Genomic DNA, 18,365 nt, shown 5'->3' on the forward strand with positions numbered 1-18,365 from the left:
CCAATCAGTTATAGGCAGAAGACAGATTTACAAACTTTCTATGGTGATATTTCTGGCTATTCCTTTCTCTCCCCTCAAGTATCTATTTTAAAATGGTGTTCCAGGAAAACCAACATTCAAAAGACAACCAGGCATCTTTAACATTATTTCCCCTCTTTTACCCATTCAAATCATGCCTCAATCCATGTATCCCAGAGCCCTGTTGTTCCAAGGTTGTGCATACACCATTATTTACCTCTATTCCACTTAGCCCATGCAAACCTGCCTAACCCCCCATCCACCTTGTTCTTCCATTCCCCTCCCCCTTCTTGTGTATTGTCTCCCTCACCCCAGCACCCAAGCTATCCTGTATCTATTCCTTACCCTGTGCTCCACCTTCCCCTCCCTCTCCTTACCTCACCCCACACATCCCAGTAACCAGCAAAGAACTTTACCCCCCTTTTAGTATGGGTTCTTTTTCTTAGTCTTTTACAATAATGGTCCTATGCAGTATTTTTCCTTTTGTGACTGACTAATTTCACTCAGCATAATATCATTCTTGAAATGGTTGAACACTGACCATTTTGGTACCTGTGTATTCCTTCCATCTTCTTTTGATGCTTTCTGTATCATTCCATATTTTGCCCATAGAATCCTTCAATATTTCTAGTCGAGACTTGAATTTTTTTCTTCAGTTCTCTCAGCTTTTGGTTTTCTAACTCCAGGTCTTTGCACATTTCATTATAATACTTGACTTTGTCTTCTCGAGCTGCCCTTGAAGTTTTCTATTCACCTCTTTTACTTCCTCATTTCTTCCATTCACCTTAAGCATCTCTATGCTGGAGAGCAAGTTTCAGTCTCTTCCGACGTCCATTTTGGTTATTCTCCTCTTTCTTGTCTTCTTACTGACCTTTTGCTTTCTTTCTGTATTATATTCTTGATGTCATCACAACTCTTCTGATCTAATTCATCAAATCTGTTCTTAACATGATCTCTAAATTTAGGTATGATATGTTCAAGGTCTTGGACTTGCTTTACATTTCTTCCATGTCAGCCAGAACTTGCATAGAAGCAATTGATGAGCTACAGACTGCCCCTGGCCTTACTTTGACTAATGATACAGAACTTTTCCACCATCTCTTTCCACAGATGTAATCAATTTGATTTCTGTATATTCCATCTGATGAGGTCTATGTGTATAGTCATCTTTTATGTTGTTTAAAAATGGTATTTGCAATGAAGAAGTCATTGGTCTTGCAAAATTCTATCATTTGATATCCAGCATGGTTTCCATTGCCAAATCCATATTTTCCAACTACTGATCCTTCTTCTTTGTTTCCAACCTTTGCATTCCAATCACCAGTAATTATCAATAAATCTTGATGTCATGTTTGATCAATTTCAGACTGACGAAGTTGGTAGAATTCTTTAATCTCGTCATTACTGGCTTTAGTGGTTGGTGCGTACATTTGCATAATAGTTGTATTGACTGGTCTTCCTTGTAGGTATATGGATATTGTCCTATAATAGACAGTGTTGTGCTTCAAGATAGATCTTGAAATGTTCTTTATGAAGATAAATGTGATGCCATTCCTATTTAATTTGTCATTCCTGGCATAGTAAACCATGTAGTGATCAAATTAAAAATGAGTAATACCAGTCCATTTCAGCTCACTAATGCTTAGGATATTGATGTTCATGCATTCCATTTCATTTTTGACAAATTCCAATTTTCCTTTATTCATATTTCATACATTCCATGTTCCGATTATTAATGAATGTTTATAGCTGTTTCTCTTCATTTTGAGTTGTGCCCCATTAACAAACAAAGGTCTCAATAGCTTTACTCCATTTGCATCATCATGGTCAACTCTATTTTTGAGGAGTTAACTCTTCCCTAGTCATATTTTGAGTGCCTTACCTAAGGGGCTCATTTTCTGGCACTATATCTGACAATGGAGCCCTGGTGTGGCGCTGTGGGTTAATGTGCTAGACTGCAAAGTTGGTTTGAACTGCAAGGTCGGCCATTCAAGCTCACTAGCTGCTCCTTGGAAACCCTATATAGGATCACTATGGGTCAGAATCTACTTGATGACACTTAATAACAATAATAAATATCTGACAATATCCTGATACTAGCTGACAGCATACCACTGCTATTCATAAGGATTTCAGTGACTAAAATAGTTCATCACTCTTTTTTCTGGTTTGGTCTGTAAACTCATCTGAAACCTGTCTATCATAGGTGACCCTGCTATTTAAAATACCTATGGCATAGCTTCCAGAATCACAGCAACACCAAAACCACCACAGTATGATAAAGTGACAGATGAGTGGTGGTAGATATTGAATACAGCAACATTTTTTGCTCCCATTTTCCAGAAAGAGAAACTAAGGCATAGAGCACTTAACCAACTTGCTCAAGAGGCCACAGCTATTGAGAGGGTCAAAGCTGGGTTTTGAACAGTTTTGGCTCCAGAGACTTGTGGGCTTGACCACTCTATTTGGCCTCCCCTAAAAGGAGCTCTGGTAGCATAGTGGTTACGAATGGGCTGCTAATCTCACAGTCAGCAGTTCGAAACTACTAGCTGTTCCATGGGAGAAAGATGAGGCTTTCTGCTCCCGTAAAGATTTACAGCCTCGGAGACCCTGTACAGGGTCGCTATGGGTCGGAGCCAACTCCACGGCACATAACAACAAGAGCAGGAAGCAGCTGGAAGCACTCATGGAAACAGCAGTCAAGAAATTAAATGTCATATTGCATTGGCCAAATCTGCTGCACAAGACCTCTTTAAAGCTTGAAGAGCAAAAATGTCAGCATAAGGACTAAGGTGCATCTGACACAAGCCATGGTATTCTCAATAACCTCATATGCATGCAAAAGTTGGATAACGAATAAAGAAGACCGTAGAAGAATTGATGCATTTGAGTTATGGTGTTAGAGGAGAATGTTGAAAGTACCATGAACTGCCAAAAGAACAAATAGATCTGTGTTGGAAGAAGTACAACCAGCATTCTCCTTGGAAGCCAGGATGGCCAGACTTCATCTTTCATACTTTGGACATATTGTCAGGAGGGACCAGTCGCTGGAGAAAGATATCATGTTTGGTAAAGTGGAGGGTCAGAGAAAAAGAGGAAGACCCCCAATGACATGGATTAGCACAGCAGTAGCATCAATAATCTCAAATGTAGCAACAGTTGTGAGGTTGGCCCAGGATCGGGCACTGTTGTGCATAAGGTTGGTATGAGTTGGTACCCACTTGATGGTACCTGGCAACAACAGAGCTGGGCTAAGGAGCTCTGGTAGCATAGTCGGGCTGCTAACCTAAGGTCAGCAGTTCAAAACCACCAGTGGTTTCATGGAAGAAAGATGAATCTTTCTGCTCCCCTAAAGATTTATAGCCTCGGAAACCCTATGCAGGGTGGCTATGAGTTGCAACCGATTCCGCAGCACATAACCACCACCACCAGGAATCCTGCCCTCAGGGAGGTTGCATTCTATGGGAGAGACCAGGTTGTTGATGGTGGGCAATTATAACCCACTGTGGGAGGAGCAATGGGGGAAGCTGTGGCCATAGGATATTTTCTAGAACTCAAATCTCTAATCTAGGATCTGTGTGTTGTCTAGCAGAAGGGCCTGATACTCTTCCAGAGAAAGAATAGCAAAGGCCCTGGAGGATGAAGGAAGCATTTCATGTTGGAGGCCAGTTTGAGACCCTGAAGGCCTTGGTGGTCAGCATGGGGATGGGAGTTGGGTAGGATCCTGACTTGCCCTCCAACGCCACACCTGGCCCATATCACACTGGGCATCAGAGATGGAAGAATCTGGGCTCTCTGGGAGCTTCTGTCTCCGGGTCTGAAAAACGCACTTGGGAATCTTCCCAGGCGACAGTGATGGCCAGCCAGGTGGAGTGTGCCAGCTGTACAGTGCTTTCAGCTGAGGGGCATCCCTGGCTCCCAACCTCCTCCCTGCCATCTTCCTTCCTCTTCCTCCCCTGATGCTGTCCCCCTCCCTGGAGGGCCCAAGCCCTGTCTACTGGGTCAGCCTTAGAAATCAGAGCTTTCTCCTGTGGAGGGCACAGAGTGAGCAAAGGGAGCTGGAACCCCCACTCTCCAAGGCTGGTGGGGGAAGGGCAGGGCAGTCCATGGCGATCCTGTCCCCTCACAGTTGATCCCAACAAGGAGCGCTGTGAGGCTGTGAAGCTGAAAATTACCAAGTACCTGCGGCGGGCAGAGGAGATCTTCAACTGCCACCTACAGAGGACACTGGGTGGCGAAGCTAGCCAGAGCACAGTGAGCAGACCTTCCAAGGACCTGCTGGGAGGGGACTCAAAGGGGAGAGTAGAGGTCCTCACAGCCACGGGGGGCGGGGTGTGTGTGTGTGGGTGGGAGGGTGAGGGTGTGTGCCTGCGATTCTCCACCCACCGCTCTGCTTCTAGCTTCCACCCTGCATCATTCATTCATTTACCAAATGTGAGTTCATCCTTCCATCCAGCCTCATGTCCTCACAGAGTTGACAAGTGCACACAACCTCATACTCTGCTCGCATATTCACACACCTGGTAGCCTCCAATTCTATCCAGGCATGAATATACATGTTCACACACATGTGAATACATGCACACACATGCATACTTTATGTGACCTTACCTAACCCAGTGGGTTCTCTCAGTGAGGAAATGTACCCACATACATGCGCAGACACACACTATCCTGGATCTCTGTCAAAGCATGGGGCCGGACCACGTGCCTTGGTCTTCAAGCTGTGTTCCCTGAAATTTACATGTTCCCAGGTTATTTCCTCACCCCCTGGTGTGGCGCTGTGCATAAAGCACTGGGCCACAGTGTCAGCTCTTCAGACTCACCAGATGCTCCTTGGAAACCCTGTACAGGGTCACTATGAGTCAGAACCGACTCCACAGCTCTCAATAACAACAACACATCCTGTGGATGGGGATTTAGGAAGAGGCTTCTGAAGCCTCAAGTATGCCCAGGGCCTTGGAGGGGATTAAGTGGAAAGGTCAAGGGTGGGCTGGCCATCCTGGACTGACCTGGGCTCCCTGACTTCTCCACTCAGCCAGGGTCAGCCTGTACTCCAGTGCTCCCACTACCACCATGGCAGCCCAGTGTTGGCGAGGCTTGGCTGAGGAGGGCTGGTCCTGGGGCTGCAGGTGGACACTCTCTCCTTACAGGGTTTCAGCAGCCTGAGACTCCGGCCCATCCGCACCCTGAGCTCTGCCCTGGAGCAGCTGCGGGGCTGCAAAGTAGTCGGGGTCATCGAGAAGGTGAGTGGACACTGATGGCATGCATGTGCATTGGGGTGAAGTACCTGTGAAGGAAGATTGTCAGTAACCGTCACACATCTGTCAAACACCCGCCCCACCCAGTCCGTCCACCAGAACAGGCTGGAAAGGGCTCAGAGGGTCAAAAGGGAAGTGAGCAGCTATGTCCAGAGGTTCCCCACCTCTACAATACCAAATACACATAAATCAGGTGCTGAAAGGGAAAACATGGGAAGCTAGAAGCTGCAAACAGTAGCCACTCCAACTCAGACACACAGAACAGCCACTCCCTCAGAGATACAAGATAGAAACCACAGGCGAAGCTGTGTCCAGGGCATTTGGCCAGCTCTCACTGCCCAGCTCTCCCCTTTTCCCACAACCCACAGGTCCCACCCCACTCACCCTGCCCCCAGGGCTGCAGCCCAGACTCTTCCCAGACCCCTCCCTTCCCCACCAAGTCAAGTTCCTCACTTCCTGTGGCTGGAATATTGTCATCTCCAGTTGGAACCTGCCCTGCAGAGGGTCCAAGGACATGGCAAATCTGCCCTTCTCCCCTGGTGCTCCCACTCTCATCCTGACCTTGCCTTGGACCCTTGCTTTCAATCTGGGGCAGGTAGGATGATACCAGCCCTTACTCGGAGGACTTATTAGAGTAGGCAGGTCAGAAGGACAAAAGAAATAAGATTTGAACTAGGATTTGAGTGTCTATGCGCCCAACCCAGGATGCTTGGGTGGTCACTAAAGCATTTCTTTCCAAAATGGGTCGTTCATCAGAATCACCTGGGTTGCGTCCTAAAAATACAGCTGCCTAGACCACAGCAGCTGAGTCAGAATTTCTAGGAATCGGTCTGTCATTGTAAAATTGTGTCTGGTGATTCTGATGGTTCTGAGAAGCAATGGAGGAAAAGAGAAAGTCTTGCCCAAACCCACAAATGGGTTGTGCTGCTGGGGGCTGGGTAGGGGGTAGCTTCCCACCCCAACACCCAGGCAGTGCACAGTTCACCTCTTTGAGCTTTGGTTTGCTTATCTGTAAAGTGGGGTCAAAGTCCTTCCCTATGGAGTGGTCTGGGAACTAAAAAGAAATAATTTTTGGGAAAGGCGAGGCACACACATTTAATAAATGCTAGTGACAAGAGTGAGTGGAAAGACTAGTGGGTGGGCCTCCCATCCTCCGGGCCTTGTTCCAGCTACTTCTCCCCAGGCCTCTGGAACTCGCCCCAAACTGTCACTGTCAGGCCCAACCAGCTTCAATTAGCCAGGCAGCCCTCCCGCCCAATGCACGGGTCTGTGTGGTGGCAGCCGCCTGACCTTAGCCAAGCAAGCTGCTCCCACCGAAGCTCCCAAAGTGGAATCCACTCGGCCATGTTTGTTCTAGAGAAAGGGGTTCTGGGTGAAAGAGTTTGGGAAGCAGTGAGTTAAAATCACATGACTTTATTTTTCAATTACAGAAGTTCTTAGAATGTTTAGGATGCAAATGTACATTGTACATCTCCAAGAGGGTGGTAGTGTGCAGCCGAGTTCCTGATTCACAGCGACTGTACAGGGTTTCCGAGGCTGCAAATCTTTACAGGAGCAGAGAGCTTCATCTTTCTCCTGCAGAGTGACTGATAGATTCGAACAGCTGACCTTGTGGTTTGCATTCCAATTTATAATCCACTACGCTACCAGGGCTCCATAAGAGGAAGGTATAGGACAGAATTCCCCAGATTTGTCTAACTCCAGAGCACATAACGGTTGAGCAGGTTGAGCATTTTAGAAAACCAGTATGCTGAGCTTGATGCAAATGGGAAGGCCAAATTAAAGCCAAGCCCAACCGCTGTGTCTTGAGGTTGTACTTCTTTCTTTTTATCTTCTCTGACAGTCAGTTTATCTACTTACCTCCTGGCTCCTGCTTCCATTCCCAAGCCAGGAACAACTCTTTCTCCAAATTAGGAAAGGTGGTAGGGCCACTGGACCCAAGTTCCTGAGCCAGGCCTGGATGTTGTCCCCACCCCACCCCACACCTCTGTCCTGGCAGATGTGGGCAGGAGGGCTGTGTAGCCAGAAGCCATCCTCAGGTTCTGGAGGTAGCAGAAGGTTTGCGCAGAGGAACCTATAAAGTGTCTCCAAAAATACCCAGTTGTTAGGGCTCACTGGGTTTTCAAGGAAGTCTCTAGGGGCTAGCAAGGGACTAGGCAGGCAGCTGACCAAAACACCCAAGGGTCTACTTTCAGGGAGGGTGGGCGCCTGGAAGGTGCCGTAGGATTTTTGCTGAGTTTTGAAGGGTATTTGCTGAGCTTTGTCTAGGAGGTGTAACTGATAGCCCCTCAGCTAAATTTGAACCACACACTTGATGTATCTGAGTGTTTTTTGTTAGTTACCAACATTTAAAAGTTGGTAGATTTCATATAGAAGTCCAGATTTCCTGCTTCTCTTCACACTAGCAGTGCAGTGTAAAGGAGGGCTGCTCATTAGATACTGGAATCTGGTTTATTACTCTCCCCCACCCTACCCCACCCAGCCCACCTACTCACATACCTCACCTCAGTGGACCATGGCGTTTGAACACCTGGTTGAAACGTTTGAACTTGCTGTATGAGAGATTCCTACTGGACTTTTGACACTTGGGGCTTCTTTAAAGAAAGGGTTTGCTGTGTTTCGCCATTACTGTGTTTCGCCAAAGCTTTTGTTATTTCTAGGTCTCAGGAACGCAGCAGAGCTTTTTGTGTATTTTTTGTAAAAAGATTTTCTTTAAAAAAAAAAAAAAATGGTGAGAACAGTAGTGCCTTCCCATCTTCTGGGGTGTAATGCTTACTTGACATCCCTAAGGTACTTCCTTGTTTACAGAATTGTTCCTTTAAAGCTTCACAGTCGTTCTGGGGAAGAAGCAGCCTTGTGCTGTCACAAACAGTAGCTACCAGCCACACGAGACGGTTTGGATTTAGATTAATTACAATGAAGAATTCCTTTTCTTAATTGTCTTAGTCATTAATGATTCCACATTGGACAGTGAGGATGTGGAACATCCCTTGTGGCAATACATTTTGCTAAACAGCTCTGTGTTTTAACAATTATTTTACAGAAAATGAAATTCAGGTCCATAGGGGTCAAAGAGGGGCGTTTATTGATTGATTGACTGAGTTAATATTAAAATATATCCCATGTTACCCTTTTGAGATATACCACAAGATACAGGCGTGTAACAGAGGAAATAAAATCTCCCACCAGTCTATGTAACTCCAGAGACTACTATATTGTTGTTGATGTTGATGTTGTTGTAAAGTGCCATCGAGTCAGATTCTGACCCATAGCAACCCTACATAGGGTTTCTGAGGAGCGGCTAGTGAGCTTGAACCATTGACCTTGCCGTTCAAACAGCTTTGCAGTCTGGCGCATTAACCCACAGTGCTAATACAAAGGTTGGTGATTTGAACCCATCCAGCCGTTTCGTGGGTGAAAGACCTGAAGATCTGCTTCCATAAAAAAAGCAACAACAACAACCAAATTACAGTTGTGTTCATGGAGCCCATTGTGACACTAAGGACCCTGGATCCCAGAGTAGAAATGCCCCATTGGGTTCCAGCCAGGAAAAGCCTGTGAGGAAGTTATTCTCTGTCACACATGGTTGTATGAATTGGAACTAGAAAGTAGTCATTGTTAATGTGTTTGCCTATTCTTTTGGAATAGATAGGTAGATTTTAGTATTTTTTTGGAATAGATAGGTAGATTTTAGTATTTTTTTAAAAAAAACCACACAGTTGTTAATCAATCTATGGATCAAATTGTTGTGTCTGGCTTCCCCAGCCTTCTCAGCTGGCACTTTCAGACGCAGGAAATGGGCCTTGTCGAGGATGGTGGAAATCCCACTTGGCAAGGGACAGTGGGGAATTATCTGGGGTGTCAGTATTGTGGGAAACTCTGTTGTCCTAAATATGCATGTCTTCCTTTGTTTTTCAAACATTGCACAAGTTTGGCCTGGGAGCCTGAGCCAGTCTGGACTTAAGACGTTGGACGAGAGTCCCCTGGTGGCCAGAAGGGGTACCACATTCCTGATGCATGAGGGCCCCTGGTGGTCCTCCTTCGTTTTGTTGTCATTGTTAAAATGCCATTGAATCGCTCATAGCGCCCTGTCTGCTGGTGAGCTTGAACCGCCGACCTTGTGGTTCAAGCTGACCTTGCAGTCCAGCGCATTAGCCCGCACTGCCACACCAGGACTCCTTCATTTTACTGATGGAGAAAGAAAGGCTATCTAGCTGCAATCCCATCTACAGTTAAGTCTGCAGGGCTCAGGAATCAGCCTGTCTGGGTTCAAATCCTGGCTTTCCCACTTTTTTAGTAGTGGAACGGTAGCCTCTGAATCTCAATTTATTTACCAGTAGAATGAGTTACTAGTGATACCCTTTGCCTAAAAGAAAGCGGTAGGGTGGGCTGGTAAGTTGATTTGAAGGAGCACACCAACCCCGCATGCTGCAGGGTTTGGCTCCTCCCCTCCCGCCAGCACTCCGCCTCCTCACTTCATAACTAGAGTGCAGAAGAAGCGACTGAGGGCCCTTTGGGCCAGAATACCCTCAGACCCTGCAAGGTAGGGGCAGGGACTCTGGCTGAGGCCTGGTCTGAGAATCCAGGTGAGAGAGGGTCTCCCAGGAATGGGCAGGGAGAGAGAAAGCATACATGTCATCACCTGCTCATTTGGGTGGCTGAGATGGCGGAGGCTGTGGGACCACTCAGCACATCTGGGTGAAGCACTCTGAGGATACAGAGCTGGATAGTGTGGGCCCAGCCCTGACAAATTCACAGTTCAGTGGGGAGACAGGATAGTGAACCCAGGGTAGTAGATGGGGCCCCAGTGGAGTGGCGGCTAACTGAAACATTGGCTTCAGCAGCTCCAGAGCAGGGAAGACCTGGCAGTGTGCTCCTGTAAAGATTGTTGTAGTGAAGTGCTTTTGAGTCAGTTCCGACTCACAGCAGCCCTGTATAGGGTTTCCAAGGAGCTGCTGGTAGATTTGAAACGAGGTTTCAAAGGTTTTGTGGTTAGCAGTCCAGGGCTTATTCTATAGTGCTTAGGAAACCCTAGGGGACAATTCTACTTTGTAATAGTGAGTCACTACAATTCAAAATTGACAACACACAACAGGGGTGGCAGAATTCTCAATTTCCAAGCATGAGGCCCAGATTCGAGTCTCTGAGTTTGATGCCCCTTGTGTATAGCCACCACCATCAGTGGAAGTTTGAATGTCGCTATGATGTTGAACATGTTTCAACAAAGTTTCCAGGCTAAAAAGAAAAGTCTGACTATGTACATCTGGAAATCAGCCAATGAATACCCTATGGAGCACAACAGTTTTACCCCATAGTGTGTGTGGTCAGAGACAGGGTCAACGCTATAACAAAGGATGAGTTCAGAGAGCACTGGAGACCCTTAGCCTAACCTGAGGGTTGGGAAGGCTTCCTGGAGGAGGTGGTACCTGAGCTGAAACCTGCAGGTCTAGCAGGGGTGTCTAGTAGAATGGGATCACTGGCAGTCTAGAGATAGGCATGCTGTCTGCACCACCCATGGCTGCCCTCCATGCCCAGCCCCTGCAGGTGGAGACCACTGGGGACTGGGGCTGAAGCCATGGAGCCCCAGGCCTAGTGCGACCCTTGACCAGTGTCCCTGGGCCTCGGCAGGTGCAGCTGGTCCAGGATCCAGAGACTGGAGGGATCTTCGTGGTGAAGGCACGTGCCACCCAGACCCCTGCCATTCTGCTCTCCTCTTGCAGTTTTCTCAGCTCCTGGAAATTTCCATCTCTGAAAACACCCATTCCAAAACCTGCATCTGAAGTCCATGCCTCCCTCCAAGTCCAGAAGCTGCATGTTCTGCCCCTACGCATGCCCGCTTCCTCCCACACAGACTCACACAGGCTGCATTGTCATTGGGTGGGAGGGCGGCAAGGCCTTAGTTCCATGGGGGAGACTGGGGATGAGCCCCCAGGCCAGGAACTGGGAGAGGCTCTCACCCCTAATCCATTTGTCCCTGAGACGAGGTTATGATGTTCCCTAGCAGCAGCAGCAGCTACTGGCCTGTCCCTAGCTGACCTGCATGCCCTGCCTCCTCCCCAGAGCTTGCCCAGGTGCCATGTTGCGAGCCGGGAGCGACTGACCATCATCCCACATGGCGTCCCCTACATGACGAAGCTGTTGCGGTACTTTGTGAGTGAGGACTCCATCTTCCTCCACCTGGAACATGTGCAAGGTGAGAGGGCCTTGAGGGTCCCTCAACTCTTTGGGCCTTTGGGATACTGTCCTCACTTGTCTGCTTTAGAATGCTGAGCCTTGGGCAGGAGCAGTCTTGGAGGCTGACTGAGAGGATCCGGCTGTAGTGGGGTCTGTGGGGCAAACATCTTGGAGAGCGTGTGCATAGATGCATCCTTCGTTACCTTTCCTCCATTTTTGGTTCCTTTGACACCTTGTATTTACTCTTCAGCATGGGAACATGGGACGGTGGGGACTGAGCTGTAACGACAAGAACCGGGGTGTGTAGTTTGGTAGTTACCGTCCACCTATTCTGGTGATGGAGTCCCTGGGTGGTGCAAAAGGTTAACCAAAAGACTCATATCCACGCAGAGTACCTCAGAAGAAAGACCTGGTGATGTAGTTCTGAAAAATCAACCACTGCAAATGCTGTGGAGCACAACTCTATCCTGACACACAGAAGGTTGCTCTGAGTCAGAGTAAACTGGTTTTTGTTTGTTTGTTTGTTTTTTAATTAGCTTGGTGACTTGCATATAGTAAGTGCTCAATAAATTATAGTTGAATAAAGGAAAGAGCAGAAGAAATAAAAGGCATTACGAATGTGCCCTAGGGCTGGGCCATGGAGGAATGGTGGTATATTCTGTCTGTACAGACCTCTCATGGGTCTAGCCCTGGTCTCTCCGCTGTCCCCAACTCATAGCCCAGGGCTAGCGTTCAGCAGATGTTAGGAAATGTTTTGAGGATGGGTGAGTGGAGGGTAGAGGAGCCCTGGTGGCACAATGCTTAAGCATTCTGACATCAATTTCAAGGTTGGTGACTTGAACCCTCCCAGTGGCTCTGTGGGAGAAAGAACAGATGACTTACTCCTATAAACAACCTTGGAAACCCAGTGGGGAATTTATTCTGTCACATGAGGTTACCATGAGTCTAAATTGACTTAACGACACCCAACAACAACAGCTAGTGGAGGAGAGGAATGATGGAGGAAGCAGAGGCGAGGGCCAAACTAGGCTGGGACACCTGGAAGGTGATGTGTCCACTTAGAGGTAGAAGGGAGAAGGACGTGGGACAGGGACCCAGTGTCCATGTTCCTCTTCTTCCCTGTCCCCATGCTCATGCTCCCTCTTGCATGGCCCAGGAGGTCCTCTCTGGTCCCACCTGCTCTCCCAGGCTTGCCTTCAACAGTCAGGACCAGGGACAGGCTCTACCAGGGAAAGGAAAAAGGCTCAGCTCAACTCCCGCCTCAGCCTCTTCAGCCCAGCGTTGCACCCCCACCATCAGGGCAGAATGCCCCCAGCACCTCCAAGGACCTCTCAGAACCTTCACCCAGTTAAGGAAGCCCCATCCATCAGCGCCCAGAAGGAGGCTGAAGGCAAACCCACAGCCAGGACCAGCGCTTCCCGCTCCTCCCACCTGCCAAAGGCCTTGAGTGACCACCAAGCCAGGCGGGAACCTGGCCAGAGCTCGGACACCAGGCCCCCTCGGGGACTCTCTTGGGTGCGAGAGGGGGCTGGCCGGGTTCTGGGGGGCTGTGGCAGAGGCAAAGTTTCAAGCCGGCCCTCAGTGGATGGGTCCAGTCTGGGGTCTGGTGGAGGCGCCTGGAGGGTGAGGGAGGAACAGGTGAAGCAGTGGGCTGCTGAGATGCTGCTGGCACTGGAGGCGTTACACGAGCAGGGGGTGCTATGCCGGGACCTCAACCCCCGGAACCTGCTCCTGGATCAGGCAGGTAGGTATCTGGGCCTCTCCCTTCCATTGAGGGAACCTCATAGGTTCCCTGCTTCATCTCCCAACCCCATCCAGCCATTTCACAGAGGACTTTGGGCAAGAGGCTGGTTGGTCAAAGTTGACCTGTAGAACATTGTTTCCCTACGTCTAGGGCAGTGTTCTCTAGCAACGCCCAGGGGTGTGCAGATAATGCCCATGAGGGGTCTTGTGTTGTGGTTGTGACTGGGTTGGGGGCACCATGGAGCCCTGCTCCCCCTGTTAGCTGGTTAACCTCAGTTCTTGCTTCTCCTTGTCCCTCACTCCTCACACTGGACAAGGTCACATCCGGCTCACATATTTTGGCCAGTGGTCAGAAGTGGAGCCTCGGTGCTGCAGAGAAGCTTCAGACAACCTGTACAGCGCCCCAGGCAAGATAGGGACTGAGGGGGATCCCCGGATCTTGGGTGCCTTTGTGGGGGCTGAGCTGGAGGCTGAGGATGGCAGAGGGGATGGGTGGCTGCCAGGATGTGTAGAGTGGAAACCTACCCTCTTGGGTGAGGCTGGAGCATAATCATACAGGTGTGTTCTTATTCCCGCAGAGGTGGGTGGGATTTCGGAGCTGACTGAAGCCTGTGACTGGTGGAGCTTTGGGTCCCTGCTGTATGAAATGCTGACAGGAACAGTAAGTTGCTGGGCAGTAGGTTGGGTCTGGTGGGTGCCAGTGAGTGCAGACCAGCGTCTGGACTAAGGCTGCCTGGCTGTTGGGCTGGACCTTCTACCAGTATAGGTGTCCCACTGCCATGCACAGGCCGTGAGAGACACAGGAAGTCCCCCCACCCAGGCTGTGGACATGCTTTGTGCCCCCAACTCCCTCCACATACCACATACCACATACACACACTACTGTTGGCTAACTTACGTGAATAAGAGCTGCACTGGAATGATCAGGAAGTTTCTGGAAGTGTCAGCCTAGAATTTGGCACAGCTCCCTTCCTGAGAAGACCCCTGTATCATCTCCCACACACACACACTCCTCCCCCCACCCCCACCCCCAGCTCACTTTTCTCACCCAGCCAGACCTTGACTAAAAGGTGGGGAAGAGAGATTGGGTCCATGCCAGTAGCTGCCCTGTCCACTCTAGATCTGCCAAGAACTCGGGGCTTCCCTGGCAAACACTGGCTGTGGATGGCAGCTCCTATCTGTCTTTCCCCAACTGAGCTCAGCACAGCCTCTGGGACTGGTTATGTTAAGTCGGTCCCAGAACAGAAACAGAGGTCAGACTGCATCTGAACAGGAAGTGGTTGAAATGAAGCAGAGAGATCTCAAGTCCAGCTCTGACCTGGCTCCTTCCTCGAGGGAATGTTTGTATCCTATAGCTCCCAACCTCTGAGAGCCCTGGATGTAAATATGGGGGGCTTCCAAAACTTCATGGGAAAAGTCCACCATCTTTTCATTCCATTTATTCTTGAACTTTTGTAGAACCCCTTGTCTCCCCACAGGGTGGTTATCTCACCTCGGGTCTCTGGCCCTGGGTTCCTACTTTCTTCATGGAAATGCCTTGGAGCTCACCTTATTTCCAAACATAGCTCTCTGCTCCCCAAAGCCAGGCTCTTCTGGAGTGGAAGAGGCTCTGCTTGGAGCCAGAGGGGGCTGGGTTCAAACCCTCAATTCTGCACCATCCCTTTACCTCTCTTGGCCCATGTCTTACCCTTAAAACGAGGATACTGACCTTAAGGGTTGTTGGAAATGAAGGATAATGTATGTCTGGCATACAGTAGGTCCTAAAAATGCTGCATCAGCACCATCATCATCATTCCCAGGGGAAAGCACACGATAGAAGCTTCTGGCTGGCCCTGGAGTGTGTGAGTGTGTACGCAATCCTGGGTCACCTCCTCAGAGGCCCACCCGTGTCTTCCCAGGCACTGGCCCAGAGCCACCCCTCCAGAATCCAGGTCCATACCCAGCTCCAACTGCCTGAGTGGCTCAGCCGCCCGGCGGCCTCCCTGCTGACTGAGGTGAGGTGCTACCAGCCTAAAAGAAGTGGCTTCTTGGCCTCCTGGGTGGGGTCTGGAGAGCACAGCCCTGTCCTACATCCTAGATGTCTAACGTAGATACAGGAGGGTGAAGGGACAAGATAAAACTGGGGCTTTGTGAGTAAGGGCAGTCAGTGAGTGACATCCCCCCCAACCCCTGCCCGCCACCATGGTGGCCGGAGTGCCCAGAGTTCAGCCCATGCCTGAAGGACAGTGGTGAAGTTTGCCCAGAATGCTGACCTGGGAATTTCTCTGCAGCTGCTACAGTTTGAGCCCAGCCAGCGCCTGGGCTCTGGATCCAGCGGTGTCAGCAAACTCAAGGCCCACCCCTTTTTCAGTACTATCCAATGGAACAAACTGGTGGGGTAGGAGGGGTGGAGAGGTCCACCCGAGCAGTTGGCCAGGCTTGGATCTCCTCCCTGTCACGGAACCCGCCCCTCTAATCAATGGGCCTCAGATGCAGAATGTGGGCGGCTGCCTTTCCTGTTCAGCTCCCAACCCCCAGGCTTCTTCTTGGGAGTTCTCCAGCAAGCTCCCAGAGAGGTTCTTTCTAGCCACACCCACCAGTGAACAGATACCTGCCGAGTGCCTGCTCTACACCACCCCACGCTAGGCCTGGACCAGCGTTTTAAAGGATGCCCTCTGTCACAGTTGGAGTTCTGGTGTGGTGCTGTGCATTAATGTGCTGGACTGCAATGTCGGTTTGAACTGCCAGGTCAGTGCTTCAAGCTCAGCAACCACTGCTAGGAAACCCTATACAGGGTCGCTATGGGTTGGAGCCGACTCAATGGTGCTTAACATCTGTCACATTAGTTTGAACTACTGACCAGATGCTGAGCCTGCTGTGAGGTGATGGGGCTTCACCATCCACATGTGTGCCCCCACTGGAACCTCTCTGGAGAGGTGCCCCACAAGCTCAAGAATGCTGGACTGGGTCTTAGCCCTGCAAACAGCGGGCCTCTGCTGCCAGAGGTGCTTCCTGTGGGGGCTGGTGAAGCAGAGAATCTGCAGTGTGGTGGTAGGGAGCAAAGGTACAGCACCATGCACCCCAATCTTGTGATTTCAGACTTTGGGGAGCAAAAGGAAGGGGCAAGGAAAGGAAAATAACTGAGGGGTGGGAGGGAGGCTCAGGCACACAGCTCTGCCACTTCAAGCAAATATGAAGCAGGAGGAAGGGCCCCCTGCTGGCCACTGGTGCAGAGAAAAGGCAGTCAATTGGCCTCTGGACCCAAGAGGAGACTGCAACTCAGCAGCCAGGTGGAGGCAGCTAAGACCAGCTGTGCCCCTGGGGACTCCCCTCTGGAGCTTCGCCCGGATGGATTCTCCTTTTGCATGTGGTCATGAGGTTCCACTCAACTCACTGCCCACTCTTACTGTATCCTCATTTGCAATGAGAAACCACAAAACGAAGAATCTCCCAACATTTAGCCAAAAGCAAGATGGTTCTCTGATGTAGTTACCCAAAGATAACCCCCAGGTGTGTGTGTATGTGGGGGGGATAAGGGGAGTCCTCTGATGCGGTCACTAGGATGTGGCGCCTAAGAGAAGCCCGCCAGACCAAAGCCTTTCCTCCGGTGCCTGCCTGTGACGGTCCAACCATCACTGGGAAAAGACTTGTGTGGTGGGGAGGTTGCTGTGCTCCTCAGCTGACTCGGGCAGAGATGCCACCAGAGAGGCACCTGTGTGATTCAGTGGTCCTCGATTCTGGCTTTCAATGGCTTGCCCACCCCCATCTTCTCCCCACAAAATAAAACCTGTCATTGCCGATGGTGTCCCTGTCTCATCAATGTAACTAACAGGCATGACTCTGCAAGAGGTGGGGAAGTAGGAGGTTCCCACACAGAAGTTGTGCTAGGCACCCAGGGCTGGGTGAAAGGCTTGTCAGCTTGTACCCAAGTCCCCACTCAGAGTGGCCTCAGGCCTGAAGGAAGGTGGTGGCCTGTAGGGGACAATGTTGTTAAGTGTCATGGAGCCAGTTCTAACTTATAGCAACCCCGTATAGGGTTTCCAAGGCTTGGCTGGTGGATTTGAACCACCACCTTTGTGGTTAGCAGTCAAGTGCTTATCCTACAATGCCATACCAGAAGGAAGAGAAGTCTTGGGAAAGGGTCAAGGTATAGAGTGGGGAATATTAGCTTAATCCTCACAGTGACTCACTGAGACAGACCCTAAGAAGCCAAAGGTTCTGATAAGACCGTTGAGAGCCTGGTGGAGCTGGTTCACAAGTCTGTGTTCCTCCTGCTACATTGTCTCCAACCACTGCTTCACTGAGGTAGCTCTTGAACCTCATCCCCACACATCCATTCAGCCAATAGTGCACATCTGACTTCGCTAGGCCCTGGCCTTTCTTACACTTAAGGGGCTTGCAGTTGACCTCCTTTGGATAAAATTGTTAAGTGCTGATTGAGTTGGTTCCGACCCCTTGTGACTCTATATAGGGTTTCCGAGGAGCGACTGTTGACCTTGAACTACTTGACCTTGTGGTTCTAACCAACTTTGCAGACGAGCTCATTAACCCGCAGCACATCGTTAATAAAACCCACTTTGAAGATGAACTTGAGAAATTAAAGCTTCTAGCAGTATGCCCAGGACTTCTGGTGTGGTGCTGTAGGATCAGCACTGGACTGCAAACCACAAGGTTGGCAATTCAAACCCACCAGCTGCTCCCTGGAAGCCCTATAGAGGGTCTCTGTGTCAGAACCGACTCCACGGCACTGAACAAGTACCATGCCCTAGACATGAAGGGCAGATAATTCTACAATCTTCTTCAATGAACCCATTTTGTTTTCTACCTACTAGCTCTATCTGGAATCCTGGTGTGGCACTGTGGGTTAATGCGCTGGACTGCAATGTTGGTTTGAACCTCAAGGCTGGTGGTTCAAGCTCACCAGCTGCTCCTTGGAAACCCTGTACAGGGTTGCTATGGGTCAGAACCGACTCGACAGCACTGAACAGCAGCAGCAGCTCTATCTAGTTTTATGCTCTGAAACTCACTTTCTTCCTGGGATAGATTTTTATATGACAGTGACCTCACTGCAAATTCTGCGAGCAAGACAAAGGTGTTTAAGCCGTGGCACTGTAAGATAAGCGCTGGTCCACAAGGTGGGCTTAAACTGCAAGCTCTGTGGTTCAAACCCACCAGCCACTCCTCAGAAAC

The 18,365-nt window shown here is 49.7% G+C and overlaps 1 protein-coding gene across 1 annotated transcript in view; it reads left to right on the forward strand.

The window, feature by feature from the left end:
* The window catches only part of RPS6KL1 (ribosomal protein S6 kinase-like 1), a 19,369-nt gene extending 3,792 nt beyond the window's left edge, over positions 1-15,577 (forward strand). The window contains exons 2-10 of the mRNA XM_006865524.1: positions 4,148-4,272; positions 5,172-5,264; positions 10,908-10,955; positions 11,340-11,472; positions 12,610-13,197; positions 13,514-13,603; positions 13,775-13,857; positions 15,095-15,190; positions 15,467-15,577. Coding sequence (XP_006865586.1) covers positions 4,148-4,272; positions 5,172-5,264; positions 10,908-10,955; positions 11,340-11,472; positions 12,610-13,197; positions 13,514-13,603; positions 13,775-13,857; positions 15,095-15,190; positions 15,467-15,577 — 1,367 coding nt within the window. The remainder of the gene's footprint in view (positions 1-4,147; positions 4,273-5,171; positions 5,265-10,907; positions 10,956-11,339; positions 11,473-12,609; positions 13,198-13,513; positions 13,604-13,774; positions 13,858-15,094; positions 15,191-15,466) is intronic.
* Positions 15,578-18,365: the final 2,788 nt, after the last annotated feature.

This window comes from Chrysochloris asiatica, unplaced genomic scaffold, assembly GCF_000296735.1.
Source record: "Chrysochloris asiatica unplaced genomic scaffold, ChrAsi1.0 scaffold00079, whole genome shotgun sequence".
Taxonomy (NCBI): Eukaryota; Metazoa; Chordata; class Mammalia; order Afrosoricida; family Chrysochloridae; genus Chrysochloris; species Chrysochloris asiatica.